At 62.0% G+C, this 27,923-nt stretch overlaps 2 protein-coding genes across 6 annotated transcripts; both read left to right on the forward strand.

The window, feature by feature from the left end:
- Window positions 1–1,579: 1,579 nt before the first annotated feature.
- On the forward strand, window positions 1,580–12,099 carry AIFM3 (AIF family member 3; the record flags this gene model as incomplete). Of its 3 annotated transcripts, XM_082640771.1 has the most annotated exons (20): window positions 1,580–1,651; window positions 5,055–5,268; window positions 5,436–5,545; window positions 5,767–5,876; window positions 5,967–6,011; window positions 6,261–6,357; window positions 6,432–6,544; window positions 6,888–6,974; window positions 7,339–7,430; window positions 7,514–7,644; window positions 7,730–7,845; window positions 7,937–8,008; window positions 8,085–8,148; window positions 8,723–8,799; window positions 8,904–9,021; window positions 10,238–10,336; window positions 10,592–10,667; window positions 11,098–11,202; window positions 11,831–11,851; window positions 12,060–12,099. In XM_082640771.1, the coding sequence occupies 20 exons, from the start codon at window positions 1,621–1,623 to the stop codon at window positions 12,097–12,099; spliced, it is 1,818 nt and encodes a 605-aa protein (XP_082496897.1). The 3 variants fall into 3 exon arrangements, with proteins under 3 accessions (XP_082496897.1, XP_082496898.1, XP_082496899.1); XM_082640772.1 differs by lacking the exon at window positions 11,831–11,851; XM_082640773.1 differs by lacking the exon at window positions 11,831–11,851 and having other exon boundaries at window positions 1,621–1,651; window positions 5,037–5,268.
- A 1,044-nt stretch (window positions 12,100–13,143) lies between these two features.
- LZTR1 (leucine zipper like post translational regulator 1) lies at window positions 13,144–27,651 on the forward strand. Of its 3 annotated transcripts, none has more exons than XM_082640693.1 (21): window positions 13,144–13,568; window positions 13,991–14,053; window positions 17,429–17,485; window positions 18,830–18,909; window positions 19,282–19,390; window positions 19,938–20,021; window positions 20,821–20,878; window positions 21,286–21,425; window positions 21,883–22,084; window positions 22,479–22,634; window positions 22,972–23,082; window positions 23,350–23,442; window positions 23,512–23,625; window positions 23,955–24,120; window positions 24,301–24,470; window positions 24,568–24,724; window positions 25,370–25,496; window positions 25,587–25,736; window positions 26,304–26,409; window positions 26,490–26,570; window positions 26,826–27,651. In XM_082640693.1, the coding sequence occupies exons 1-21, from the start codon at window positions 13,369–13,371 to the stop codon at window positions 26,940–26,942; spliced, it is 2,541 nt and encodes an 846-aa protein (XP_082496819.1). In that variant the 5' UTR covers window positions 13,144–13,368; the 3' UTR covers window positions 26,943–27,651. The 3 variants fall into 3 exon arrangements, with proteins under 3 accessions (XP_082496819.1, XP_082496820.1, XP_082496821.1); XM_082640694.1 differs by having other exon boundaries at window positions 13,146–13,568; window positions 23,527–23,625; XM_082640695.1 differs by having other exon boundaries at window positions 13,147–13,568; window positions 23,530–23,625.
- Window positions 27,652–27,923: the final 272 nt, after the last annotated feature.

The raw sequence follows: 27,923 nt of genomic DNA on the forward strand, positions 1-27,923 counted from the left end.
GCAGGGCTGAGCCATAGGGAAAGCCAGGATCTGTGGAGGGGTCTTGTGCCCAGGTAGGGGGCAGGTGGGCAGGTGGTGGCCCAGTTTTATGGACCTGCCTTGGCAATGAGTGGGGGAAAGGGCATGGGTATACCCAGGTGGCCTTCAGGTGCCACTGCCTCCTCACCTGTGACGGCCCTCTAAGGCAGGCGAGACAAGGTGCTGGGCAGTAGACAGTCCCTCCCCAACCTTTTCATCTGGTTCTCAGCCCCCTTGCTCTTAAGCACCCACCCAGGGCCCTTGCTGGGATCTGGGCAAAACCGAGTGGGCCTCATCCACTTAAACTCCAGGAAGAACTTCTGGGGGAAGCCGCAGGGATAACAGTGGGGTGGACTGTGGGGAGGTCAGTGTAAACAAGGCAGCTACACCTTTGTCCTGGGCCTTCCAAAGTCCAGTCTGTAAGCTGCATGTTAAGGAAGGCTCATGCTGTGGCCTTGAGGGCTCCTTGGCTGCAGGGACCTCTTTGTTGATGGGGTGACCCCTCCCCCAGCCCCATGGCTTGCAGGGTGATACGGGGGCTTCCTGAGTCCCTGTCCATCTTGGAAGTAACTAAGGTGGGAGGGAGGTGGGACACCACCTGGTTGCCCCTACCTGCTGCTTGATCTTGGCAAGCCCTTGGCCCCTCAGTTTCTCCATCTACTGTTGAGCATGACCTCAACATCAGGGGCTTTGGGGAAGAGCAGGAGAGGGGGTAGGAGCCAGAGCTGTGTGCCTGGCCTCCCTTTCCTCCAACCCCACCAGGCCCAGGCTAGCCGCCCACTTCTGTTCACATGGAGCTGGGTTTCCCTGGGGACCAGTGGACTGGCCCAGCCCCGCCCCCATCCCCTCCTGGCCACAGCTCACACTTGGGGGAGGGGTGGAGGCTGGGCCGCCTCCTGGACCCCTGCCCCCTTGTCCTGCCTTCCAGGGCCAGGCAGCCTCTGTCCACTGTTGGGCTGGGAGCAAGAAGCAGTGGCTGCCCTTGGAGAGGTGGGTAACCAGGGCTGCCCACCAGGGTGGGAGCGGGGGGAGAATTAAATGTTGCCCCATTGAGGAGGGAGAAACCCAGAGTACCAGGAAGGCTCTGGTCTGCCAAGGTGACCTGGGTTTGACCCCAGGCATGGTGGCCTCCCTGGAGAATGGAGGGTCCCAGGGCTCCAGGCTGCAGGATTTTGAGGGGACAGCAGAAATCAGGGAGGATTTCCTGGGCCTAAAAGGTGGCTGAGGTTGGGGCAGAGGGGCCCAGGCAAAGGGGGAGGAGAGTGAGGGTGCTGAGCCTGGGGGCCTGGAAGGGAGGTGCCGTCCACAGTGCCAGGTGCCATTCCTCTGGGACCCGGCTCCCCTATGCATGAGGGTTCCCAGCTCCAACGCAGCCTCTTTGAGAAGCACCCCCACTCTGTCGTTCTGTGTCTCTACCCACAGCCCTCATCAAAGCCCTGGTCCCCATAGATGCTCCTGTCTCCCTGCAGGCAGCTCCAGCTGGGATGGCAGCTCCAGCATCTCTAAGGGCCTCGGGGGGTCCAGCCCCCCAGGGGGCACCCTAGGCCTCCCACAGCCAGCCGCCGGTGTGACTGCCCCCCACCCATCCGCGGGCCACTCACCATGGGTGGCTGCTTCTCCAAGCCCAAGCCAGGTACCTCCTCTCTTCTCACCCTCTCCCTTCCCCCTCCCTCTGTCGCTTGCTCCCTCCCTCCCTCCCTCTTCCTGCCACCTTCCTCCTGCCCCTCCCCCTGCCTCCGAAGTAGGTCAGGCTGGGCTGCAGCCGAATGTTAACACTGGGCAGGAGTGGGGGGGCTGAAGCCCTCTTTATTTGGGGCTTAGAGTGATGGTGGTGGAATAACAGTGGAATCTTTCTCGGAAAGGGGAAGGGAGGGTTCCTCCTGCTGCTGGGTCGGAGAGAGAAGCATCTCCCTCAGCGCTGGGGAAGGGGGCTCCGGGGACATCCTCAGCCACTGCATGACCCAGGGCATGCAAGATACCCCTCTGAGCCTCACCTCCTCCCCCTAAAAAATAAGCCTGACCTCTCAAAATTGCTATGAGGTGGAGTGGACATGTCCTAGCCCTTTTCACCTCTTCTGACCCCGTGTGACCTTGGGCTGCCTCCTGGGCCTCTCTGGACACACTTCCCCATTTGTAGAGGAAATCCCCACCCTGCCTGGCCCAAGCAGTCCCAGCCCAGGGCTGGGGGCGGGCAGGGTGCTGGGGGATGCCTAGGTCTGCTCTCCACGGAGACCCTTGTGTGCCGGCTCTCCCTCCAGCCCCCACTTTCCCTCTTCCCTCCTCACAACACCTGAAAGGCAGGGGTGTGCAGGCCTGACCCAGATGAAGAAACCAAGGCTGAGAGAGGCCTCTGTAGTGCACCCAGGGATCGCCGGCCAGCTTGCCCCAGCTCCCCTTACCTGATACTCATCAGCTCCATTACCTTGGAGCCCATGAGCCTTTTCTCCTTTTCCTGGGTCTGAGGGAGAACTTGCGGGCAAGAGGAGACCTGCGATGCCCTGCCAGGCAGAGGGACCCACCTGCACCTGCCCCATGACTCCCATGCTGCGGACACCCAGCCCTCGGGCAAATGATGTCCCTTGTCTTGACCCCAACTCTCTCCCGTCAAAAGCAGGCAGGAGGATGCTGGCTGCCCCATATCAGGCTCCTGTAGGACTGCAGAGCTGACAGGAGGCCCTGGCAGAAGATGCCACCTGTAGGTTCCTTTAAAGGACCCCAAAGGGCTGGTCTGCCTCAGACCCCAAGCCCCAGGACCCCCGGCCCCAGGACCCCTGGTATAGGGCTGGTCACTCCTACCACACCAGGGGCAGTGTTAAGAATTTGGGCTCTTGAGCCCAAATCCAGCCCTGCCTGTTCCTGGCTATTGGGCCTTGGGCAGGTGACTTCACTTCTCTGAGCCTCTGTGTACTCATGTGTGAAATGGGACTAATAGTTGTGCCCCTGTGTGGGCTAGTGTGCTTGGCACGGGCCTGGCACGTAGGAGGCACTTACAGGGTGTTATCCCCTCTCTGGGGGGCTGGGCTCGCTGTGGGCTGTGGCAGGAGGGCAGGAGCTTGGGCCCCCGGTGCCCATGGTGGCAGGTCTGGGGTGAGGCTTGGGGAATTTCAGGGTGTGGGAGTGAGAGCGTTCTGGCCATGAGAGTTCAGTGAGGGTCAGGAGGGGCCACAGGGAGACCAGAACGAGCAGAAGAAGCTTCTGCAAATTCCTCACTTTCCACCTCACTGGCTCCTGTGGCTCAGAGCATGTTAGAACAGTCTTCCTGAGCCCCCTCTGTGTGCCCTGTGCTCCAGGGGCCCCATGTTCCTCAGGAAGTGTTCCAGGCCAGTCCTTTGTAAGCTCAGAACTAGGAGGTAGTACAGGTCTCTTGACATCTGGTCACCTGCCTTTTATTAGGCCACTGGTGCTACCTAAAGGCTTTCCCTCTTTGTCATGGCAGCCAGGAGGCTCGGAGCTAACCAATAAAACACAGCTACCCAACTTCACCTATTGAGCTTCTACTCTGAGTTACATTTATGATTTCCTTCAGTATCCACTGTCCCAGAAGAGGTAGGCACTGTTCTCTCCATTTTATAATGAAGGCATCTGCCGAAAGGGTCTAAGGGACCCACCACAGCTCCTGAGGCTCCTGACCTGACGTCTTCCCCCGTTAGACTACACCAGCGAGCACCTCGGGGCCTTCTGGAAGGAGGTAGAGGATGAAAACAGCCTGGCTTGGCTGTCCTCTGGACCCCTGCCAGGCTGCTCCTGTGAGCTGTCTCTCTAATTCTTCTGAAAACATTCTAACACCATTACATAAAGTGTGGAAAATGAAGGAAAAAACCCACCCCACCCATAACCCCCCACCTGAGACAACAGCCTCAGCGTGATGTGTTCGTGGGCCCTTCCTGCCCAGCTGGAATCAGGGAGCCACCTTCAGCTCTGTATCTTTTGTGCCTGAGCCTTAGGGGAGGTGGCGGTGGGGGGTGGGGGACTAGGACAGGAAGAATGAGGGGCCAGACCAGGCTGAGGGAGAGGATGGGTGGGCGTGAGCCCAGCCCCAGCCCGGAAGGGCAGGACAGCAGCCCAGGCCAAGGGAACTGCAGGGGCTAGGGCCCGGAGGTGTGAGCCGGGTTCTTTGTTTCTGGAGGGTCAGGTCTGCGGGGGAGGGGCCTGGAGGCTCAGGGGCCTCGGGAGTTGGGAGGGGGCCTCCTGCCCAGGCCTCTGGCCCTGGCCCACGCTGTGCCCCGGGCTCAGCTTCCTCGCTCCTTGCAGCAGCAGCCCGGGAGGCCGGATTATCACTGCTAAAAATTCTGTTTATTGTTCCCTTCTAATTAGAAAAATACCCCAGGCACATGGTAGGGAATTTGGAAAATGTGGAGAAGTATAAAGAAGAAAATGATAATCTCACTAACTCCCCCCAGAGGAGGCCCCACTGGTGGAGGTGGCGCTGTGCCCTCTGCATGCACCACCCAGTTGGGGCTCACCCCCAAGGCCCCTGCACCCAGCGCCTGGTAAATAATGAAGAATTCTCAAACTGGCGAGAGCAGCTATCTAAAGTTGAAATTATGGTGCATACACTTTTTTTTTTTTAATTTTGAAAAAATTTCAAATCTCTAGAACCCTCGATTCCCCAGTTACCCAGATTCACAGGCCATGAACTGGGCTGCGTCCAGCTTTGGACGCGCTGTTTCTCAGGCCCCAAACGTGCCCCTGAGTCCTCAGGGATGACGCAGTCCTCCATGGGGGCCACTCCCTCAAGGTCAGCAAGGCTCCAGCACTGAGTTCTCACCTCCACGTGGATTCCTGGAGAAAGGGCAGCTTCAGGGTTGAATGAGCTTTGTTGTGCCCCCTCACTAATTCTGTTAGGGGAAAAGAGAACATGCAGAAATCAATTTAAGCTCGCCCAGGGCCCCCCTCACCCCCCACCCCCCACATCCTGGCTCTGCCTTTTGCTGGTGGTGCAGATGGCTTTCTGGAGGCCCGGGGAGAACCGGCACTCAGAGCCCATGGGGTGGGCCGGGCTGGGGGCTCACCGCCACCCCCCTGCCCGCCCGCAGTGGAGCTCAAGATCGAGGTGGTGCTGCCCGAGAAGGACCGGGGCAAGGAGGAGCTGTCTGCCAGCGGGAAGGGCAGCCCCCGGGCCTACCAGGGCAACGGCACAGCCCGCCATTTCCATGCAGAGGAACGCCTGCCCGCCCCCCACCCCTACCCTGGCGCCCAGGACTGCCTGGAGGCCGCTGTCTGCCACATCAAAGACCTGGAGAACGGCCAGTGGGTGCTGGGCCTGGGAGGGGGTGGGAGGCTGAGGTGGGAGGATAGCTGGGAGGCCTGGAAGGGACCCATGACCGGCTCCATCGGGGCCACCGCCTCTGTGGCTCCTGCTGGTCTGGGGCTGCTCTCCGACCTCTGACCTCTGAGGGCAGCCCCTCCCCTCCCAGGATGCGGGAAGTGGAGCTGGGCTGGGGGAAGGTGTTGCTGGTGAAAGACAACGGGGAGTTCCATGCCCTGGGCCACAAGTGTCCGCACTATGGTGCGCCCTTGGTGAAAGGTGAGCTGTCGGTGCCCACGGGGGCAGGGCGGGACCTCCCCGACAGGGGCTTGGAGGCTCCCCCATCACAAGGGACGCTCAGCCCCCGCTCCACTGGGCCCCAGGCCCCCGTCTATTAGTGGAGTGTCCTGGGCCATGGGAAAGGGCCAGTGGTGCTGGATACAGGGGTCCTTGGAGAGGAGCTCTTGCTGGTGGCCCAGCCCAGCACTGCCCCCTCCCAGGAGTGCTGTCCCGTGGACGGGTGCGCTGCCCCTGGCATGGTGCCTGCTTCAACATCAGCACCGGAGACCTGGAGGACTTCCCTGGCCTGGACAGTCTGCACAAGTTCCAGGTGGGGCCAGGCATACAATGGGGTGGGAGCCTTGGGGTGCAGGGACTGGAGCACCCCAAAGCCCAGCCCTGAGCAACATGGCCCTTGCAGGTGAAGATTGAGAAGGAGAAGGTGTACGTCCGGGCCAGCAAGCAGGTGAGGAGGGGGCTTGGGGCTCAGGCAAAAGAGAGAGGTGAGAAGGGCCTCTGGGCCCAGAAAACAGCATGTGCATAGGCCCTGTGGTGGGAGGGAGCCTAGCCGGTGTGGATGGGGAGCAGAGTGAAGGGCTGTGTGGTGGGGATGAGGTGGCACTGGAGCAGCAGGACCTGGCCTGCTGGGATGGGCACAGGGAGCCTGGCAACGACCCCAGCTTCCAGCTGCCCCCAACTCGCTGGCCACCCTCAGGCCCTGCAGCTACAGCGAAGGACCAAGGTGATGGCCACGTGCATCTCTCCAAGCGCTGGCCACAGCAGCAGCACCAATGTGCTCATCGTGGGTGCAGGTTGGTGGTGGGTTGTGAGGGGCAGGGTGGGGTGGGGGAGAGGGGGCTCCTGACCCACTGTCCCCTCCTCTCAGGCGCAGCTGGCCTGGTGTGTGCAGAGACGCTGCGGCAGGAGGGCTTCTCAGACAGGATCGTCCTGTGCACTCTGGACCGGCACCTTCCCTACGACCGACCCAAGATTAGCAAGGTGGGTGAGCGTGAGCAGGGCCAGGCAGGGCCAGACCCATGTCCCACTGGGCACAGTAAGGTCCACTGGGACCCTTGCTTGCCGCCCCTTGGGGGTCTGGCCAGCTGCCCTCTCTGTTCATGCCAGGCCCATCTGCAGTGCCCCTGAAAGATCTGGTTTGTTGAGCTCTGTCCTGTAGCTCCTGTGTGACCGAGGCTGCCAGCCCCCATAGACCCCGAGGCCCTGGTCCTCGGTTATAAAATGGGTCAGTGGCCACCTGGTCACTGGCCAGGTGGGGCTGGGCCTGCAGAGGGGTGGGAGCCTGGGGGTGCAGGGTCCTGTCTCAAGCCGGCGTCTCCTGCAGTCTCTGGATGCACAGCCAGAGCAGCTGGCCCTGAGGCCCAAGGAGTTCTTCCGAGCCCATGGCATCGAGGTGCTCACTGAGGCCCAGGTACGGACAACTCTGGGGAACAGGCCTGGGGAAGGCTTCATGGGCACCGTGAAGGGCGTGAGGCCCCTGGAAGTATGGGTGTGCTCTGCCCTCCTGGCCCCGCTGCCCAGGCACTAGGGGCGTTCCAGGCCTGGGGGGTCATGGGCCCCAGTGTGTGGGGCCACGGACCATCTGCTCAGGGCTGGGACTTGGGAGCATTAGGAGGGCTTTGAGGGGGAGGTGGTGCCTGAAACTTAAAGGGTCAGGAGGGGTTGCTAGGAAAGGGAGGAAGGTTCATCCAGGTGGCAGAGCCTCACAGATGGCCTCGTGGGCACTGGGCGTGGGGCGGGACCCGGAGGCCTCGCTCTGCCTGGCGGGGTCACAGGTGGTCACGGTGGACGTGAGGAACAAGAAGGCCGTGTTCAAGGATGGCTTCAAGCTGGAGTACAGCAAGCTGCTGCTGGCACCTGGGAGCAGGTGGGAGGGGTCCCCACGCCCCTGCCGGTATGCGGAGGGCTCGGGGTGCCGGGAGCGCCTCCCCGACTCTTGCCGTGTCTCAGCCCTAAGACCCTGAGCTGCAAAGGCAAAGACGTGGAGAATGTGTTCACTATCCGGACGCCCGAGGACGCCAACCGCGTGGTGAGGCTGGCCCGGGGCCGCAACGCTGTGATCGTGGGAGCCGGCTTCCTGGGTGAGCAGCTGGGGGTGCGGGCTGGGCCCGGGGCAGCAATGGCCCTGGGAAGTGCAGGGTGCCAGCCCTCCCCGCTTGGCCCCAGGGATGGAGGTGGCCGCCTACCTGACTGAGAAGGCCCACTCAGTGTCCGTGGTGGAGCTGGAGGAGACGCCCTTCAGGAGATTCCTGGGGGAGCGCGTCGGTCGTGCCCTCATGAAGGTGAGCCCCCTAATCAGAACCCACTGCCCCGGGCACCCGCCCTGCCCCCGCCTGGCTCTCACCCCTGCCTACCCACCCATCCACCTGGCAGACGTTTGAGAGCAACCGGGTCAAGTTCTACATGCAGACGGAGGTGTCGGAGCTGCGGGCCCAGGAGGGAAAGGTGGGCCCTTCTCCACCCCCGCCGCTTTCTGTCCCTTTCCCTGTGCCCGGGAGCTGCTCACTCCTGCTCTCCACAGCTGAAGGAGGTCGTGCTGAAGAGCAGCAAGGTCTTGCGGGCTGATGTCTGCGTGGTGGGCATTGGTGAGTGGGGGGCAGGCGGTGGCAGTGAGCATAGTCACCCGCACACTCTCGACAGTGAACTTGGGCCAGTCCCTTCTCCTCCCCCAGCCTGTTTGCACTTCTGTAAAATGGGGACCCCAACCATACCCCCTTGGCAGGGTTGTTGGCGGGGTGATGGTACCAGCTTAGCCTGGCCTGGCATGGAGGACGCTCCCAATGACCCCTGTCCAGTAACCCTGTGCAGCCGCAGGACACAGAAAAGCCTCTAATTGGTCCCTGCTCCAGCTGAGGTGCCAGTCCGGGGAGGGACAAAGCTGGGAGGTGGCAGCATGGGCTGGGGAGGCTCGGCATGCCAACCCCCACCAAGGGCTTCGTGGAGAGCTTCTCGGAGGAGGTGATACCTGATGCCTGATGCCCCAAGGTCTGTGGGGCTCCAGGCAGAGGAGACAGGACATGAAGGCACAGGGTGTGCCACCTGCTGGGTGATCGGTCTGGGCTGGACTGTGGGAGTGAAGGGCGTGGTGGTGCAGAGCCGTGAGGCAGGAGGAGGGAGGGAGGGGCCGGGGAGTGGACACAGTGGCCCCTGTCCTGCCAGGTGCTGTGCCCGCCACGGGCTTCCTGAGGCAGAGCGGCATAGGTCTGGATTCCCGAGGCTTCATCCCTGTCAACAAGGTGGGGCTGGGTGGGGAGGGCAGGCAGCGTGCCGGGCCGTAGGTGGTGGGAGGTCCCGCTCAGGGCGCCAGTCCTACCTACAAGCCCCGGTCCCCTCCCCACAGATGATGCAGACCAATGTCCCGGGCGTGTTTGCAGCTGGCGACGCTGTGACCTTCCCCCTGGCCTGGAGGAACAATCGGAAAGTGAACATCCCACACTGGCAGATGGCTCACGCCCAGGGTACCGCCAGCCCCGCGGCAGCTTTGGGTGGGAGGCTGTCCCAGGGTCTCAGCCTTCCCCAGGCCCACCCACTCAGTTGCTGGCCTTGGGTCCTGCTCACTGGGTCAGCCATTCAAGGCTCTGTGGTGGCCTGTCCAGCCAGCCCCATGCAGGTAGCCAAGGCGGCTCACAGAGACCTCCCATCTCAGACCTCCGTCCAGTGCCCTCTTGACATCCCATTTCACCAGCCACAGCATCCCACCTCGCTGGTCCCTCCACCAGCCAGCCTCTCCTTTCCTTTTGTCCTCAGAGACACATGTTCTGCAGAATTCCTCACCAACCTGTGCAGTCACCCAGGGAGGGAGAGAGGGGTTTAGTAGTACCCGGGCCAGCTCCCCACTCTCCCCTTTGGGCCACTTGACTGGCTCTGTGAACCCAGCTGCCTCGTGCAGGCCCCTGGGAGGTGGCCGTCTGGGCCTGGAAACCTGGGCTCAGTGGGGACCTGCTGTGCTCTCTGAGGAACAACCTTCCCCCTCCCCTTGGGCAGTCCCTGTGCACACCTGGTCTGGGACCCCCAGCTGCAGGTACAGCCAGTTAGCTGCCTCGGAGGGAGGACGGTCAGACCCCCTGCACCCTCCTCCCTTCTCTCGGCCTTCACGTTATCTGAGCATCTGTGCTGAAACCCCACTCCTGGTACCAATTTCTGCTCGGGTCCAAGGTGTAAAGTTGGTGCTAGGTTTGAAGGAACCAAAAGCTACTCATCAGCTGAGTATAATTAAGGTTTAATTGGGAGGGTCCAAGGACTGTCACAGACATCCAAATACAGGGGTCCAGTGGGTTCTTGTCCAAACTGGGGAGCCACCCACTCTATTCTGTCTTGGGCTCTGAGTGAGGCTGTCATCCCTGCTTCCCTGGACACTGATGCCCCATTCGCCCGCCTCCCTCCTCAGACCTGACCTGTCCGGTTAGTTGCCTGTGTCACACCTGAAATGGTCCCGGGAAGCCAAGCCCTTCCAGACCCAGTCCAGGCACTTCATCTTAGTGGCCAGCTTTGGGCCTGGTGTCCCTCTCTGCACCCATTATCTGCAAGCAGCGGTGAACAGTGGGTTGGGCAGTGATTTACCTCTGGGGTGGGGGGGAATATCCCCACCTGTCAGGCGTCCCCAGAGAGCTGGGGCAGGCAGTGGAGGGGTGGTGAGGGCTCGGGGCGGGGTTCTCACGACCCCGGGACCCGCAGGGCGCGTGGCGGCCCAGAACATGCTGGCGCAGGAGGCGGAGATCAGCACGGTACCCTACCTGTGGACCGCCATGTTCAGCAAGAGCCTGCGCTACGCGGGTAACAAGGGGCCCCGGACGCGGGCAGGGCCCAGGTGTGGCAGAGTGCGGAGGGGGGGCTTGGACGTCAGGGCGGGGCTAGAAGCATCCAGGGGGCGGGGCCATGACGGCCGCAGGTGGAAGCAGGGAACTCCCTGCGGGCGGGGCCAGGACCCCCTAAAAGGACCGCGGGGCCGCGGCCTGGGGTCCAGGGCAGAGTTGGAAGGGCACCGGGCGCGGACCCCGTGAAACCCAGTCCCCTCCTCCCGGCTCGCAGGGTACGGAGAAGGCTTCGACGACGTCATTATCCAGGGGGATCTGGACGAGCTGAAGTTCGTGGCTTTTTACACCAAGTGAGAGCAGCGGGGTGGGGCGGGGGCGCGAAGCAGCGGGTACTCAGTGGTGAAGGGGGCTCGTCCCGGAGAAGCTCTGCTCCGGAGGAGGGGGCTTCCCTGGATGGTGGGCAGAGTGACACGGGGGGCAGCTAGGCAGGGGACGGCCAGGAAAGGGGAGGAGGTGGGGACAGCTCTTGGAGGGGGGTGTTGATACCCTACTTTTACACCGAGGAAAGTGACACAAGTAGAGAGTGGGGATCTCAGAACAGGTTCCAGCCCTGAACCCCACTGGGCAGGAGCCTCTATGGGGTCCTGCAGGAGCAGAAGCCGTGCTGGGCTCTCAGGACATTCCTGAGCGAGAGTCTCCCTGGGCCCCAGCTGGACTCGGGTCTCCAAGGACAGGGGCTACTGCTGGGCAGTCCTCAGGCTCGGCCACCTCTCCCTGCAGAGGCGACGAGGTGATCTCCGTGGCCAGCATGAACTACGATCCCATCGTGTCTAAGGTGGCGGAGGTGCTGGCCTCCGGCCGCACCATCCGGAAGCGGGAGGTGGAGTGAGTGTGGGCACTGGGTGCCTTGGGGAGGGGGGAGAAGACCCCCGAGGTGCTGCCTCTAGCTGCCCCCACAGTCCTCCAGTGTTCTCCCCGCCCCCCGCCACCCCCCACCCCCATCAATCAGCCTGAGGCTCCCAGGGCTATGGTGTGGTGTGGGGCAAGGGTTGTGGTTTGGGAGAGGGCTGGTTATTTGTGCTCTTGGTGGGTAGAAGGGAAAGAGGCCATGTCCAGGGCAGGACCAGTGCTGCGGGGAAGGATTAAGACCCACTGCTTGGGCAGTCACTGAGCCCGGGACACCCCACTGCACACGGTTGAACACAACCATGGGGAAATGCAGCTAGTGTTGCCCCTGGGGACACCCTGACAGAGTCGTGGGGTGTTGTTTGGGGTCTGAAGAACACCGGACACCAGCCATTACCCTCATCCTGGCATGGTGCCACTGGGAGTCACCCTGTGGACTCAGTGGCCTACAGAACCCTCCCCACCACCACCAAGGGCTGAGGAAAGCCTGGAGGGCCACAGGACGGGGTGGGGTGGGGCTCAGACTGGAAACGGAGAACCAAGGGGGGACAGGAATGACACGCTCTCTCCCCGGCCTTCTCTGTCTCTCCCTCTTGCCTTCGCAAAGGCTGTTTGTGCTGCACAGCAAGTACGTGTGTTCTCTCCTTCTTCCGAGCCTTTCCCACCTCAGCCCAGAGCCTATGCCTGGTGGTCTCCCCCCTCTGCCCAAGTGCACATCCCTGCTGGGCACCAGGGCCTCGCACAGCTCCCTGCTGTCTTCAAGGGCTAGCTGCTCTCGGTGCCCAGAGGGGTACCTGCTCCCTTCTGCCCTCACTCCTCCTCCCTCATTCCTACAGGACTGGCGACATGTCCTGGCTCACAGGGAAAGGATCCTGAGCTTGCATGCAGCGGACTCGGGCAGGCATGTTGGGGCGACAGGGACAGAGGCCAAGCCTGGGGGGCAGGTGCCAACCTCCAGTTCCCCAGGAGCCCCCAGGGCAGAACCTGAGCCCTCTCAGTGCTTGCCTTCGGCTGCCTGGCTCACCTCCCGAGAGGCCTCAGCGGCCTCCAGGAGATGCTCAGCCTCCAAGACGTCCAGTGCCACTGATGGCTGGCAGTGGAGGTGGGACAGACCCTGCCTCTTCTTCCTCTATTGGGACTGGTCCCCTGTAGGACCCTGCAACATATTAGACATTATCTTAAAATTAAAACTCACACATATTGCAGTTCTTTGTGACTTCCACTGTAATTGGGCAAACTCTCATGAGGGAGAAAGATGATGAGACAGGCACGACCACAGACCACAGAACGCTCAGTGTCCCACCAAGGAAGTTTGGTCTGTGAGCGCCCAGAGGAGGGAGCAACCCCTTTGCTGCCCCCGGGGTTAGGGAAGGCCCCTTAGACCACTGTCTTGGATCTGGATTTTGAAGGAAGGGCACTCCAGTTAGAGGGGACAGCACATGCAAAGGTTTTGAGGTACGAAGTACTTCTTCAGAGGTCAGAGGTAGCTCGGGTTTGGCAGTTTGGCGGCGTTGGCCCAATCAGTACTGAGGAGCAGGTCCCAAGACAGACCCACGCTTCTCATGGCAGCCTGAGCTTCCGGAATGCCCATTTCGCAGGTGAAGTAGCTGAGGCTCTGCTAGAGTAGGACTGAGAATCCAGAGCCTCTGCGCCACGCTGCCTCCCAGCCAAAAGGAACGCCGAGGGGAGACGGAGGGACCGGGTCGGGGACACAGCAGGATGGGGATAGTGGGGCGGCCCGCAGAGAGGTCGCTGCGAGGCCGGAACGCTCCGTCCGGGATCCCGGGCGCGGCGGACGATCGAGGACGAGCCACGCGCACAGGGCATGCCGGGAGCCGCGCCGGGGAAGTGCGGGCCGGGAGGGGCTGCGGCCGGGGGCCCGCGCGCGCTGGAGCGGGTACAGCGCGCTCGCACTTCGCGGGAAATGCTACTCGAAAGACTAAGAGCTCGCTGCACAGTCGGGACCTCAGAGTCACTAGGACTCCAAGGCTCGCCCAGAAGTGAGGGCGCCCCGGAATGCGCCACCGTCCGGAAGTGCGGCGCCGTCGGTGCAGGGCTCGCCGGGAAATGTAGTCCCTCGGGGGTGGCCCGGGGCGGTGGCCGCACGTCCCGCGGACCCGGTGGCCCATCGGGCGTGGACCCGGCATGGCGGGGCCGGGTGGCTCGGGCGGCCCGATCGGGGCCGGGGCCCTGGCGGGTGGTGCGCGGTCCAAGGTGGCCCCGAGCGTGGACTTTGACCACAGCTGCTCGGACAGTGTCGAGTACCTGACGCTCAACTTCGGGCCCTTTGAGACAGTGCATCGGTGGCGGCGCCTCCCGCCTTGCGACGAGTTCGTGGGGGCCCGGTACGGCGGGGCGTGGGGGTTCTGGGGAGGGGGTGTCTGAGGAGGTCCCAGGCGGGGCGCTGGGGCGAGGCCGGGCCGCCGTGTCCCGGAGCGGGACCTGGTAATGGCGGGGGGTTGTCCACGGCAGGGGAGGGGCTTCCGAGGGAGTCCTGGAGCCGGGTGACCCCGGGCAGGGTACTAGAGTTAAGTTGTGTTTGCGGGTCTCGAGCTGGGGCCCCAGGTGCTCGGCAGGGGGGTGGGAGTGTCAGGGGTCCCCACATGCAGAGTTCTTTGGGGGTACTGGTGGAATTCAGGAGTCTCCATCGATCTTGGCAGTTGAGAGGTGTTATCCGACTTCTGTGGCAGCCTCAGTGCCAAGTCTCATTCCTTGGGTTCCCCCAGAAGGGTCCTGGCCTGACCGCCACCCACCCCTCTCTTTCCAGGCGCAGCAAGCACACAGTGGTGGCCTATAAAGATGCCATCTATGTATTTGGTGGAGACAACGGGTGAGTCTAGATTGAGGAGGGAGAAGCACAGTGGTGGGGACTGGGTCTCTGCAGCTCCACTGCCATCTCTCCAGATGTTAGCTAAGCACTCGGCCTCAGCTTCCAAATCAGTGAGGCTCCCTCAGCACTGCATCCAGTGGGTGGCACACTCAGGACACGGAAATGTCCCTCTTGTTCTGAGTGAGTGGACACAGCCTTGAAAGAAACACATCTGCCATGGCTGCCACCCCTGCCAGGCACTTCTCGTTCCCTGCGCCTCCCTCTGGGCCTCATCCACATGCTCACATGGCAGTTGAGAAGGTTTGGAGGATACAGATTTATTTCCTTCCCCCATTTTTCACTTTTGTAGGGGTTTTCCCACATTTTATTGTACATTCCCAGCAAACAGCTTTTCCTGACAGCATATCTCCATCCCACGAACAGTTCCCAGTTAGGTTGTGGCTGGTTTCCTTTGGTGAAATAATGGCCGAGGTGAACCCTTGGTTTGTGCAGCCACATCCTTCTCCTGGCGTGTTTTTCCCAGGAGCTGGACCACCCCAGAGGGAAAGAGCTGTCTTATCAAGGGCGGGACCACATCAAGTGCAGGGTGCGGGCACAGCAGGCAGGCTTGTTCTGCACCAGGTGGCGGGGTCCGGTCTGGTCCGGTCTGGTCAGGGAAGCCTTCTTGGAGGGGTTGATGACCTGAAAGATGAGTAGGAGTGAGCCAGGCAAAAGAGGAAGAGTGTCCCGAGCAGAGGGGTCAGTGTGGGCAACCACCCAGCGGTGGGAGAGTGCAGAACTGTGCTGCCCGGCATCCACTGGGCTTCCATCCCTCGTCCACCCCTTCATGTGCTCAGGAGAGGCTAGGGATGCCCACCAGGGCTCTGGAGGGTTGGGAGCCTGCTGGATGTGGGGCTGAAGTTGGACTCCTGGACAGACAGGGCTCAGTTCAGGTTACAGCTTTGTGGTTTTGGGCAGGTGGCTTAAAGCCACCAACTGCACCCTGGTCTCCTCTGTAGAAGGGGGTGGGCCTCTGCCCTGCTTTTGCAGGGTGCTCCTGAGGGTCAGTGAGCATAGGGCTGTGAGAGGCTGAGGACAGAGGTGTCCCTGTGCTGAGGGTGTGGTGTTGGCACACAACTCATCCTGCCCTTGAGTCCTGTCCCTGCCTCTCAACCATAGGCTCTGGCCTGTAGCCCAGACAGGGCTGGCCTCTGATTGGTGCTGCAGCCATGGTCCTGCAGGATTCCCTGGAGGAGCTGACCTGGGGCTGACAGTGGGCAAGCCCCCGTGGGGACCTTCAGACTGGGTAGAAGGGTCTCTTGGGCGCGGCCCCTCGCTTCCAGCCTGTCTTCCTCAGTCTCTCTCCCATGTGCAGCCAGCTAGAGTGTGTTCCTTCTTGAGTCATAACCCTGGGATGGTTCCCTCTGAGTAAAAATGCAAGCCCTCCTGGCAGTTCGTGAGGCCCTGCCTGCGTCTGCACCCACGGCTCCCCTGCCTTTGTCTGTGCTGCACTGGGTGACACCTCTGCCTTGTGGTGTTCTGATTGCACCAAGCATCCTCCTGGTCAGCCCCTCTTGCTGGCTGTTCCCTGCTTCCCACCCTTCCTGCCCCTCCTCTAAATCTCCTGTGAGTCAGGCATTCCCCCACCCCTTGGACTAACCGGACCAGCCAGCAGCCCACCTTCCCCTTCTGCACCTCTTACTGGCTCCATTGGCCCCCAGGGCACACAGATGTTTCTTGTCTGTCTCCTCAGCCAGGGCTGGACCTGTATTCCAGCACCCAGACAATCCAATAAATGTTTGTCACTTGAAGGAATTAAATGAGGAAGAGACATCTGCCCACAGATGTTTACTGCAGCCTTAATGAGAATCCCCTGAACCAGAAAAGGCCTGGTGTCCAGCACAGGGCAGCGGGTGGAGACATCCCCCTGGAGTGTTCTGTAGCAGGTGGAGTTTGAGTGACAACTGTGTAGCTAGAAGCAGAAACATTTTCTCTACAATGTGACACTAAGAAACAGGATAGGAATTTGTCTCATTCTAGTTGCAACTTTGTGCAGACTGACTGGCTCCAAAGGTGCCTATGTAGCTGGGGGGCGCAGTACAAATGAGAAAGGGGAGGGGCTACAGTCATGCCTCTGCTTCCCAGCCCCAGCCCCCTGGCTCCGTGGCCTCAGGCAGGCCCTTTGGTCTCCCAGGTTGTTTCCTGGAGGCGGAGGCTAAATGAGGCGGCTGGGGTGCTGGGCTCCTGTTGGGTGGACGCCCTTCTCCCTCTTACTGATAAGGGCTGGGTGGTAACGTGCGGGTCTTTTTTTTTTTTTAATTTATTTATTTTTGGCTGCATTGGGTCTTCGTTGCTGCGTGTGGATTTTCTCTAATTGTGGCTAGCCGGGGCTACTCTTCGTTGTGGTGCACGGGCTTCTCATTGCAGTGGCTTCTCTTGTGGTGGAGCACGGACTGAAGGCGCGTGGGCTCAGTAGTTGTGGTGCACGGGCTTAGTTGCTCCGCAGCATGTGAGATCTTCTTGGCCCAGGGCTCGAACCTATGCCCCCTGCATTGGCAGGCGGATTCTTAACCACTGCGCCACCAGGGACGCCCCAACGTGCGCGTCTTGTTAGGTGGTGGGATGGCCAGTGGATTTGCTTTCTGCTTTATTGTATCCTTTTTTAAAAATTTTTATTTATTTTTATTTTTGGCTGCGTTGGGTCTTGGTTGCTGTGCGCGGGCTTTTCTCTAGTTGGGGCGAGCGGAGGCTACTCTTCATTGCAGTGCGCGGGCTTCTCATTGGGTGGCTTCTCTTGTTGCAGAGCATGGGCTTTAGGCGCACGGGCTTCAGTAGTTGTGGCAGTTGGGCTCAGTAGTTGTGGCTTATGGGCTCTAGAGCGCAGGCTCAGTAGTTGTGGCGCACGGGCTTTGTTGCTTCGCGGCATGTGGGATCTTCCCGGACCAGGGCTTGAATCCGTGTCCCCTGCGTTGACAGGCGGATTCTACCCACTGTGCCACCAGGGAAGCCCTGCTTTATTGTATCTTTAATGTAGTTATTACATTAGCTTTGCAATAAAGGGGTGGCAGGAAGAGAGAGAAGGCAAGGGGCCTCCTCTGACATGTGAGCCAGCGTCTGCGTCGTATGGTGCAGCCTCGGAGAAGGGACGCTGCAGCCCACGAGGGGGCGTGTGGGTGGGGATTCTGGAAGGGGGGGTGAGGCGTGAGGAGCCTGGGATCATGCTTGAGTCCTGAGCCCAGGCAGGCTGGTCCCGCACCAGCTGGGGAGCTTCCTTTGGGGTCACCTCTCTGGTCCCTCTGGCATCAGCTGGTTGCCTGGCCTTGGCCGAGTCCCCCAAACAGCTTCCCCCTCCCCCGGGCACAGTGTCCATCTCCCGGGTCCCTGGCTGTCTTTCAGGAAGACGATGCTCAACGACCTCCTTCGTTTCGACGTGAAGGACTGCTCCTGGTGCAGGTGGGTGTCCCTGGTTCCAGCCCTGTTTTTCTCCAGACACGGAGCACCACTGGGGCCTGACTGCCAGCCAGGTCCCGCTCGTGGAGAGCTAGAGAAGCTTCGAGGAGGAGAAGACAGTGCCCAGGACTGCTCTTAGTGATACCCTCTATTTCCTGGCTTTCTTTTCCGGTCTGTGGCTGAGATTGGTTTTTCTGGATCCTGTTATTTAAGGGGCTCTATTTGATCCAGCTGTGGGTCCTTCGATTCTGCCTCAGGAGAGCTCTTCAGTCACCAGGCCTGTCTCCTGAAGCTGACAGGGGGACCATGGGCTGATGGGGCATTCCAGGATGGTCTCTGCTGCTGCAGGGTGCCACCCAGGGGCTGGCAGCAGCGGCTCCCCTGCCCTCTCTGCCCTGTGGGGCCCACCCTCTGGCAGGAGACCCCACACAGGCAGTGGGCAGCCTGTAGGTCCTGGCTTCCCTTCCCAGCTGTGTGGCCTTGGGCATGACACCTGCCATCTCTGAGCACTGCACATTGGTGCCCATCTGCTCCAGTCCAGCCCCCGCTGGGAGCAGCTCACAGCTGAGGAGAGAAAAAGATCCCAGGATTAGGAGGTGCTGGGCTTCCTCCTGAGCTGTGCCAGCTCCTTGTGCAGGAGCCCCTCGGCACCAGGCTCTGCAGCAGCTCTGGGCACTGCTCTCTGGGGTGGGGTCTCACTGCCCCCCTTCGACAGAGGAGGATGTCCAGGCCCAGTACTCACAGTTGCTGAATGTGGCCCAACAGGTGGCATCACCCCTTGCCCAGACACCTGGGTGGTGCTGGATTGCTTTGGAAGTTTGTGTGTTGTTTCTCTCACACTTGATTGTAAAATGTGTCCAAGAGTTACAGATTAATTTAAAAACCACTCTCAAGACTTTATAATTCTTTGTTAAAAATTGCTTAAGTATAAAACTCTGAAAAGGAGCAGCCCCGGGAAAGCAGTATAAACCGGTTTTTAATTCAATAAATAAGATGTGTGGACCACCCATGCTGCAGAATATGGTGCAGCTATGGGGATGCAGGTGTGGATGGTTCCAGAGTAGCAAGGACATCTACCACCTGATTCCATTTAAAACAATTACTCAGACGCGTAAATATGCCTGGGAAAGGTGGTGGGGAGGCGCGCTTAAGGTGTGAATGGTGGTTTCTGGCAAAGGAATTATACATATGTTTCAGCGCTGTTTTTTGGGTTTTTCTTTATTGGCAAATTTTTAAGGTTTCTATAACGAGACAGGTATTACCCTCAAAATACAAAAGCAAAAAGAAGTTTTGGGGTGAGGGGGGCTGCCCCCTGCTGACACCCACTGCCCCTTCTCCCTGCGCCAGGGCCTTCACCACTGGGACCCCTCCTGCTCCCCGCTACCACCACTCGGCCGTCGTCTATGGCAGCAGCATGTTTGTCTTTGGTGAGCGGCCCTCCTCCCATCAAGCCTCGACCATGTGCTGTGCTTGGCCAGCCTCTCTGTGTACTGTCCTCTGAGTTCCTGGGCTGGGTTGAGGCCCTCTCATGGGCCCCTTTCCCTGACCGTCCTGATCTCCTGGGGGTGGAACCGTCTGCCTCTGTGGCCAGGCTGGTGTCCCCCAACCAGGGGCAGGACACAGGGTTCTGCTCATCTGTCACCAGAGCCTCGAGCAGGGGCAGGCAGGCAGGAGGTGCCCCCCAGGGTCAGAGGGGTCCCAGAGTACATTTTAACTGAGGCCAGATCCTGCCCCCACCCCCAGGGTTTGATGACTGAGTTGCTGCCTTTGGATGTGACGGCTTCTCGCTCTCTTTACAGGGGGCTACACTGGGGACATTTATTCCAATTCCAACTTGAAGAATAAAAATGACCTCTTTGAGTACAAGTTTGCAACTGGCCAGTGGACGGAGTGGAAAATTGAAGGACGGTGAGAGACTTTGCTGAGACCTTCGGGGTTGTGCAGGCTGCCGTGCTGGGTCTCGGTGGGGCAGCGGGCCTGGATCAGCTCTGTAGAATTACAGATGAAGAGCCTGAGACCTGGAAGAGAGGCCTGGGCCCATGGCAGCCAGAGCTGGGAGTGGGCGTTAACTGCCAGTCGCTCTTGTCTGTGCCTCCCCTGGCTCTTAAATACCCTCCTTCCAGAGGGTAGAAGGGACAAGTGTTCTGTGGATGGCACTTCTCTGGCCCTGTTTTGCAAGCACCCCCTTGATATTGACTGGGAGCTGGGAAGGGGCTCTGTGCCCTTGGACATGTGAATCCTTGTCCAGCTGCCCTGGCCTCATGAGTTCAGCCTCTGCCACTGTCCCTTATTCCCAGTGGCCCAGCTGGAGTCCTCAGAGCTCGGGTCAGCAGGTGTGGGCACGGCAGCCCCAGGGCCCGGCAGCACTCGTAGGCTGTGGCCCTGGCCTCATGGGGCCATGAGGCTCAGATCTGCACGAGGCGGACTCCCTGCTCACCCCCTCCTCCTGCCCCAGGTTGCCAGTCGCTAGGTCAGCCCATGGCGCCACAGTGTACAGTGACAAGCTGTGGATATTTGCCGGCTATGACGGCAACGCCAGGTAGGTGGCAGCCCGCAAGTGCACCGAGGCACGGAGCAGCCTTCCTGCGCTGGGGAGGGGGGACTCGAGCTGCGGGTTTCTCAGAAGGGTGGGTGTGTAGACAGGGCTGGGAGAACAGGAAGATGGGCAGGACGAGGGCCACTGAGTGGAGCCCCTGCCCAACCCTCACAGTGGACAGAAGTTCTGGCACCCCTGAAGTCCCCTGGGGTGACTGAGGGGGTGGCAAGCCCACCCATGTCTGTGCAGCTGGCTGAGGATGTGCTGGCTCCACAGCCCCGGGGCCATAGCTGGGTGTCATCAGAGCCAGGGGTCGGGTGGTGGCCCCTCGAATGGCTGGGGTGAGGATACTCGGGCCCACGGTGAGCAGTGACCTGAGTGAGCAGGAGGGTGGCAGCGGCAGGGCTCAGACCCGGCCCGCCTCCCAGTGGAGGGCAACAGAGGCGCCTGCCTGTGTCATGGGCCCTTTCCTCCTTGTTGTAGAACATTGGCTTTGCTGTATTTTTCTGATTACAAAAACAGCACACACTCATTCCCCGGGAATTCAGCGTTACAGAAGCCCCAAGTGCTGCAGAGTTAGTGGTGGCTTCTGTGAGGGCCTCTCCTGGCTCCAGGGGCCCGGCGCAGCAGGGATTCAGTGCAGCCCCCAGCCGAAGCCCCCACCCCGAGGCCGTTCCATAGTCCCCTGGTCAGAATCCCCCTTGGTGCGTTGTCCTCCTGGAGCCTTCCCTCCTGGCTGGGCCCAGGCCCACCCTGACCGCCAGCCCAGCTGTGGGGTCCCGACCCCTCTGTCCTAATGCAGGTTGAACGACATGTGGACCATCGGCCTCCAGGACCGGGAGCTAACGTGCTGGGAGGAGGTGAGGGGCACGGGGCCGGGGAGGCCGCTTTGTTCCTGGCCTCGCCGGGCCCTCCTGACATCCGGCCCAGCCCTCTCACAGTCCCCGCGGTGGTTACCCAGTGACTACGGGCTCCAAGCCTGTGACTGGTGCAGTTTGGGGCTGATCCACCCTTCTTTGAACACAGTGGGGGTGGCTACCGTCGGGGTCCTGGGCAGTGTGTCTAACCACTGCCCTGTCTCACCTGTAGTGAAGACTTCAGCCCCAACTGTTCAAAACTGGGCCCATTCAGATGAGGGCTTTAAGCTGTTCCACAAAAATGGACCCATGACCCCTCACTCACAGAAGGTTCAGGAGTGAATGTAGCCCTAGCTCAGTGGGTTGGCCCCAGACCAGGAGAAGGGCTCATGGCTTCCCCAACCACGCAGGTGGCCCAGAGCGGCGAGATCCCGCCCTCCTGCTGCAACTTCCCGGCGGCTGTGTGCCGGGACAGGATGTTTGTCTTCTCAGGCCAGAGCGGGGCTAAGATAACCAACAATCTCTTCCAGTTCGAGTTCAAGAACAAGACGTGAGTGCCCTGCTGGTGGGGCCCCCGTTAGCACACCATACCAGTGCCCGGGGCTGCCTGTGTGGGCTCCACACACAGCCAGCACCTTGGGAACGGGGCCATGAGGGCCCTTACGCAGCCTGGACCTGAGACCCCGCAGGCCCCTCAGGGGGTGGCTGCAGCCCAGCATCCTGGGGCCTAGGCGGCCTCCCTCTTTGTCCCAGTGTGAAGACAGCCAGCCACCCCTTCCAGCAGCTGCCTCGCCAGGCAGGTGCCACCCTCCTGCCCTGCCCCTGCTGCCTGCTCCATGCTGGGGGATGAGGGCGAGACAGGACCCCATGATGGGCTGCGAGGAGCCAGGCAGGGCTGGTGCCAGGATGAAATAGGATGGGGGGCTCAGAGCCCAGGTAGAGGCTGCAGGGGAGCATGAACCCCCACCCCATCGCTGGTTCACATGCAGCGTGAACACACATCACAGGTGGACACGCATCCCCACCGAGCACCTGCTCCGGGGCTCTCCGCCGCCCCCGCAGCGGCGCTACGGGCACACCATGGTGGCCTTTGACCGCCACCTGTACGTGTTTGGGGGCGCAGCTGACAACACACTCCCCAACGAGCTGCACTGCTACGACGTGGACTTCCAGACCTGGGAGGTCATTCAGCCCAGCTCGGACAGCGAGGTGAGTGCTGCTGGTCAACAGGTGGGCGGGGCCAGGGCCAGGGGCTTCAGACAGCCAGCAGGAGCAAGGCTGGGACACCAGGGGCCCTCAGCCCTGGACATTGCCCTGGCCCTACCCCAGCCTGGGCCCCTCTGGCCTGTTCTCCATCTTACCACCTATGGGCTAACACTTCATGGCCCAGCATTTGTGCTGTGCTGGGGATGTTCTCCCGAGATGCATGCCTTGACTGCAGCCAGGCTCCCAGCTGGGCCGTGCTGGGAGCACCCTCATCCTGTCACTTTCCCCCCACACTGTCCCCACAGCACCCATCCCCACCCCAGGTGGGGACAGCAGTGGTCTCTTGCCGCCTGCCCGGCCCTTGCTGAGGGGCCGTGCACCCGCCTGCCTCCCCCAGGTCAGCGGAGCCGAAATGCCCGAGCGAGCGTCCGCTTCCGAGGAGGCACCTGCCCTGGGCTCCGAGGAGCGGGGCGGCTGCAAGAAGTCCCGGGATGTGTTCGGCCTGGACTTTGGCAGCACCACCACCAGGCAGCCCACCCTGCCAGCCTCAGAGGTGAGGGCCAGCACCCTCGTGCCCACCCCTCATGCCCTGAAGCTGGTCCTGTGATGAAGAGGCCAAGGCTCAGGGCTTACACAGCACGTGAGGTGAGGCCAGGAGCCCATGCCCTGCTGGACTGGCCACATGGGTGCAGCACATGACACCCAGCGCCCTCTGCCACCTGGTGGAGCCACAGGGCCTGTCCTGTCTGCGGGCCCACACAGGCCCCGCCCCGCATGGTTGTGCGGTGTGGGGGGGTGTCCTGCCCTGTGGCTCCTCCTTCCAGGCCACCGGTGCCCTCCTTGCTTAGAGCCTGGCCGCTCGAGACCCCGCCCTGTCCCTTCCCCTCCAGCTGCCCAGCGGAAGGCTCTTCCATGCGGCCGCCGTGATCTCCGACGCCATGTACATTTTCGGGGGCACCGTGGACAACAATATCCGCAGCGGGGAGATGTACAGGTTCCAGGTGGGGCAGCCCGCGCTGCCGGCCTGAGGCGGAAACTGGAAACCGACCCCCTGGGGGGCGGGGCTTTGCGGGAGCGGGGCTTGTCTGACGCCAGAGCCGAGGCTGCACCTGGTGGGCCGGCAGCCCTTCTGAGGGGTCGGGCGGTTGGGCCGGGGTACTCTGGAACCTGAGTGCGGGCGGGGCCGGGGGGTGGCCGGGAGGCCCCCCGCAGAGCCTGTGGGGGGCTGGCTGGGCGGACCCGTCCAGCAGCGTGGTCTCTGCCTACAGTTCTCCTGTTACCCCAAGTGCACACTGCACGAGGACTACGGGCGGCTGTGGGAGAGCCGCCAGTTCTGCGACGTGGAGTTCGTGCTGGGCGAGGTGGGTTCCCCTCCTGTGCCCGCTGGCGGCCCCCGTCCCCAGGGTGAGGGTCCCCCGCCCTCCACCAAGGTGTCCCTCTTCCAGCAGAAGGAAGAGTGCGTGCAGGGCCACGTGGCCATCGTCACGGCACGCAGCCGCTGGCTCCGCAGGAAGATTGTGCAGGCGCGGGAGCGGCTGACCCAGGTGAGGGCTGGCTGCCGCCTGGGCAGAGGCTTCCGTGGGGTGTTCTTTTTTTTTTTTTTTTTTTGGCGGTACGCGGGCCTCTCACTGTTGTGGCCTCTCCCGTTGCGGAGCACAGGCTCCGGACGCGCAGGCTCAGCGGCCATGGCTCACGGGCCCAGCTGCTCCGCGGCATGTGGGATCTCAGGCCCAGCCGGTCCGCGGCATGTGGGATCTTCCCAGACCGGGGCATGAACCCGTGTCCCCTGCATCAGCAGGCAGACTCTCAACCACTGCGCCACCAGGGAAGCCCCCGGTGGGGTGTTTTTGAGCGCCCCTTCCTCTGCCCACAGAAGCTGGAGGAGGAGGCGGCCCCGGCACTCAGGGACGGCCCCGCTGGGGCCGCGGGTGGGGCCCGGCCGCCCCTGCTGCGCGTGGCTATCCGCGAGGCCGAGGCACGGCCCTTCGAGGTGCTCATGCAGTTCCTCTACACAGACAAGATCAAGTACCCACGGAAAGGTCGGCCTGCGCCGCGGGCGGGAGGGAACGGGATGGGGTGTGGACAGCCCTGCCTGACAGGGGGCGGCTGGGGTCTCCGAGGCTTCACCCCTCCTGTGGCTGAGCCACCTCGTTGCAGAGGGAGCCCGGGCCCCCCCCACTCCAACGCCCCACCGGAGGCTCAGGGGTTCTTGGGCGCAGGCCACGTGGAGGACGTGCTGCTCATCATGGACGTGTACAAGCTGGCACTGGGCTTCCAGCTGTGCCGCCTAGAGCAGTTGTGTCGTCAGTACATCGAGGCCTCCGTGGACCTGCAGAACGTGCTGGTCGTGTGTGAGAGCGCTGCCCGGCTGCAGCTGGGCCAGCTCAAGGTGTGGGGCGGGGTCCGTGGCAGCCTGTGCCCCCTCCCCGCCCGCTGTGGCAGGCCCGGTGAGGCCTGACTCAGTGGCCTGCGGCCTGTCTGTCCAGGAGCACTGCCTGAACTTCGTGGTGAAGGAGTCCCACTTCAACCAGGTGATCATGATGAAGGAGTTCGAGCGCCTCTCATCTCCTCTGATCGTGGAGATTGTGCGGCGGAAGCAGCAGCCGCCTCCCCGCGCCCCCTCGGACCAGCCCGTGGACATCGGTAGGGACCCGCCTGGTCCCCGAGAGCGGTGGACAGGGCGCAGCCACCTTGGGCACAGGGTCCTACCGCAGGTGGCTCAGGCTCGGGCAAGGCAGAGACCTGCTCAGCGGGCTGGGTGCCAGGGCGGCATCTCCCAGGCCCATTCCTGGGGGAACACGAGCCCTGTCCAGCGAGTGCTGCCCTGACTGGGACGCCAGGCATGAGGGTCTGCAGCAAGCAACGAGCTGAGGGTCCCACGATTAGTTGCCCAGCTTCTCTTCTAGGTGGGCCCACATCTGGGCCTGGTGAGGGGTGGGCACAGCCCTCAGATGCTTGGCGCCTCCCTGTCCCATCCCCACCCAGCCAGGAAGGGACCTCACAGACTTCTTCACCCCCGTCCCTGGGGCCTGTGCTGCCTCGGCCATGGGCTCCAGGTGACACAGCCGAGGGGGCGCCAGCACTGGGGCAGGAGAGGGCTCAGTGGGCCGAGTCCGGGAGAAGGTCAGACTCTGGGGGGACAGAGCCTCAAGGGCCAGAGTAAGGCCTCTGACCTGGGGGTTTCGTTCAGGGGGGCAACACAGGGAGATGCACAGGAGGCGGTGCCCTGGGGTCCCGCATCCTGAGTCAGAAGCCGCCCTCTGGCTCAGGCCCCTTCTACACCCCCAGGCACGTCTCTGATCCAGGACATGAAGGCATACCTGGAGGGGGCAGGCGCGGAGTTCTGTGACATCACGCTGCTGCTGGATGGGCACCCGCGGCCAGCCCACAAGGCCATTCTGGCCGCCCGCTCCAGGTGGGTGGGGTGTGGCTCACAGGCGGGTGGGCGGGTGGGTGGGCAGCTGGGCACTGGCCGACTTGCTAAGGGCCGGCCCACCGTCTGCAGCTACTTTGAGGCCATGTTCCGGTCTTTTATGCCCGAGGACGGCCAGGTGAACATCTCCATTGGGGAGATGGTGCCCAGCAGGCAGGCCTTCGAGTCCATGCTGCGCTACATCTACTACGGCGAGGTCAACATGCCGCCCGAGGACTCGCTGCATCCTCACCTCTGGGGCTCCTGGGTCATTCCCAGGACAGCTTTGGGCCCTGCTGGCTTGGCCTGGCCAAGCGATTTCCTGAGGACTTCTTAGTGCCCAGTCTCTTCCGGGTTCTCTGGAACAGTCGGTTGGCTGGCTCAGAGAGGTTTGCAGCCAGGAGAGACGGGTGGGTTCAGAGGAAGGGGTCATGGCTCCGTGTGGGGTGATGCCAGGCCAGGTCATGTCTGTGGGGGTTTGAACATGGGAGGCCAGGATGCCCTTCAGGGCTCTGTGAGGCCGTGGATGTTTCAGCAGATGGGCATGTGGGTACTTTCCTGGGGAGAGGAACCTGTGGTTTTCTTTGGATCCTGAATGGAGCTTTGGACCCCTGAGTGGTTCAAAGCCCATGTAGAGGCTCTGCCTGGATGGGAGCCTGGCTGTTGTGGTGGGTGGGCCCCCCTGACCTGAGCAAGAGGTAGCAGCCCTGGTTCAGGGCTTCTCCATCCCTGGTGGCCCCCTCAGGGGGAAGAGGGCAGCTGGGCGGGAGGAAGGCTCTCTTGGCCCACAGCTCCTTAACCAGCCCTCAGCTACCTGTTTGCGGCGCCCTACTACTACGGCTTTTACAACAACCGGCTGCAGGCGTACTGCAAGCAGAACCTAGAGATGAATGTGACGGTGCAGAACGTGCTGCAGGTAGCTGCCCTGGCCCTGGGCCTCTGTGCCTGCGCGGTGTGCGGGGCAGGGGCAGCGCCTCAGGGAACCTGCCGTTCCAGATTCTGGAGGCAGCAGACAAGACGCAGGCGCTGGACATGAAGCGGCACTGCCTCCACATCATCGTGCACCAGTTCACCAAGGTCAGGGCCCTCCCACCCAGTGCGCTGCCTGCCCCGTCTGCAGGACATACTCCCCTTGGCGGTGGCCTGGGCCAGGTGGGAGGGGCCCTGGCTGCCTTGTGCAGCAGTGGGTTCTGGGGATAACCGGGCAGAGCTGTCCACCCACTGGCTGATCCTCACCCCGTACTCGTTGGTCAAGCCCCCAGAAGACTCCTCGGCCACCTGGCCCTGGCGAGAATACGGCTCCATGCTTCTGGCCTTTGGTTGCCTCCGCAGGTCTCCAAGCTGCCCACACTGCGCTTGCTGAGCCAGCAGCTACTGCTGGACATCATCGACTCCCTGGCCTCCCACATCTCAGACAAGCAGTGCGCAGAGCTGGGTGCCGACATATGAGGACCTACGTGGTGCCGCCCCGCCCTGCCTCGCCCACTGCAAAGACTGCTGGCCACGCTTGGGCCTGCGGCCGAGGGGTCGTGTGCCCAGGGCCTCCGAAGGGAGCTGAGTGGGGGACTCCAAATGCCCCATCTCACTGCTGAGGACACAGGTCCCACAGGAAGCAGACGGTGAAGCGGGATCCTGGCTGGCACCCTCTCCCGGGGTGGAGGTGTGGGTGGGAAGCCAGGGCTCAGTGGTGAGGACACTGCAGGAGGAGGCAGGGGTCCTGGCCAGGGCCCAGTGAGGGAGATGAGCCCACCAGGGAGCTGGCTTTGGGCTCCCTACGCAGCAGGGACCCAGCATGGCTTGTGCATCCAGCCACTGGGTCATGTTGCCAAGACCCCTCAATGTGGGGGCCGCACAGCATTCCCAGACCCTCATCAAGGTTGATTTAAGGGTTTCCTCCTGCCACTCAGAACTTGTGTAGATGGAGTCCAACTCCAGGTGAATTTTGAGGTGTGAAGGGCCCTAAGGTCAGCTTCCAGCCTGCAAGGTCAGCCACTGTGGACTGGGCCAGGCATTCAGAGGGGCTGTGGGATCCCACCCACCGGTGTGTGTGGGGGGGGGCCCTGGGCTGCTCCAGAGGGTCAGAGATGCCCCAGGCTCACATCTGTCCCTAAGTATTTATTGTCATAGGCTTGCCTCCATTAAAGCCACAGCAGTCCTACCTGCACCCAAACCTCACTGTGCAGTCCCCACTGGTGGCTCCAGGCCTCCGTCATCCTGGAGCTGAAGTTGGGCCATGTGGCCCGATGGCTCAGGATAAGCCAGTCTTGCCTGGTTCTGTTCATGCCAGCAGCTCTCCACCCCCACCCAGGGTGCCCCAGTCATGTAGTGGGAGGGCTGGTGGGAGGAATGCAGGCCAGCCTCTGGCCTCTCCCCACCTGAGGGGAGCCCTGGGGGCCCGAAGCTGGCTCTCCTGGCTCCTGGGCTGCCCTG

This window comes from Mesoplodon mirus, assembly GCF_964341445.2.
Source record: "Mesoplodon mirus genome assembly, chromosome: 13".
In the NCBI taxonomy this organism is placed as follows: Eukaryota; Metazoa; Chordata; class Mammalia; order Artiodactyla; family Ziphiidae; genus Mesoplodon; species Mesoplodon mirus.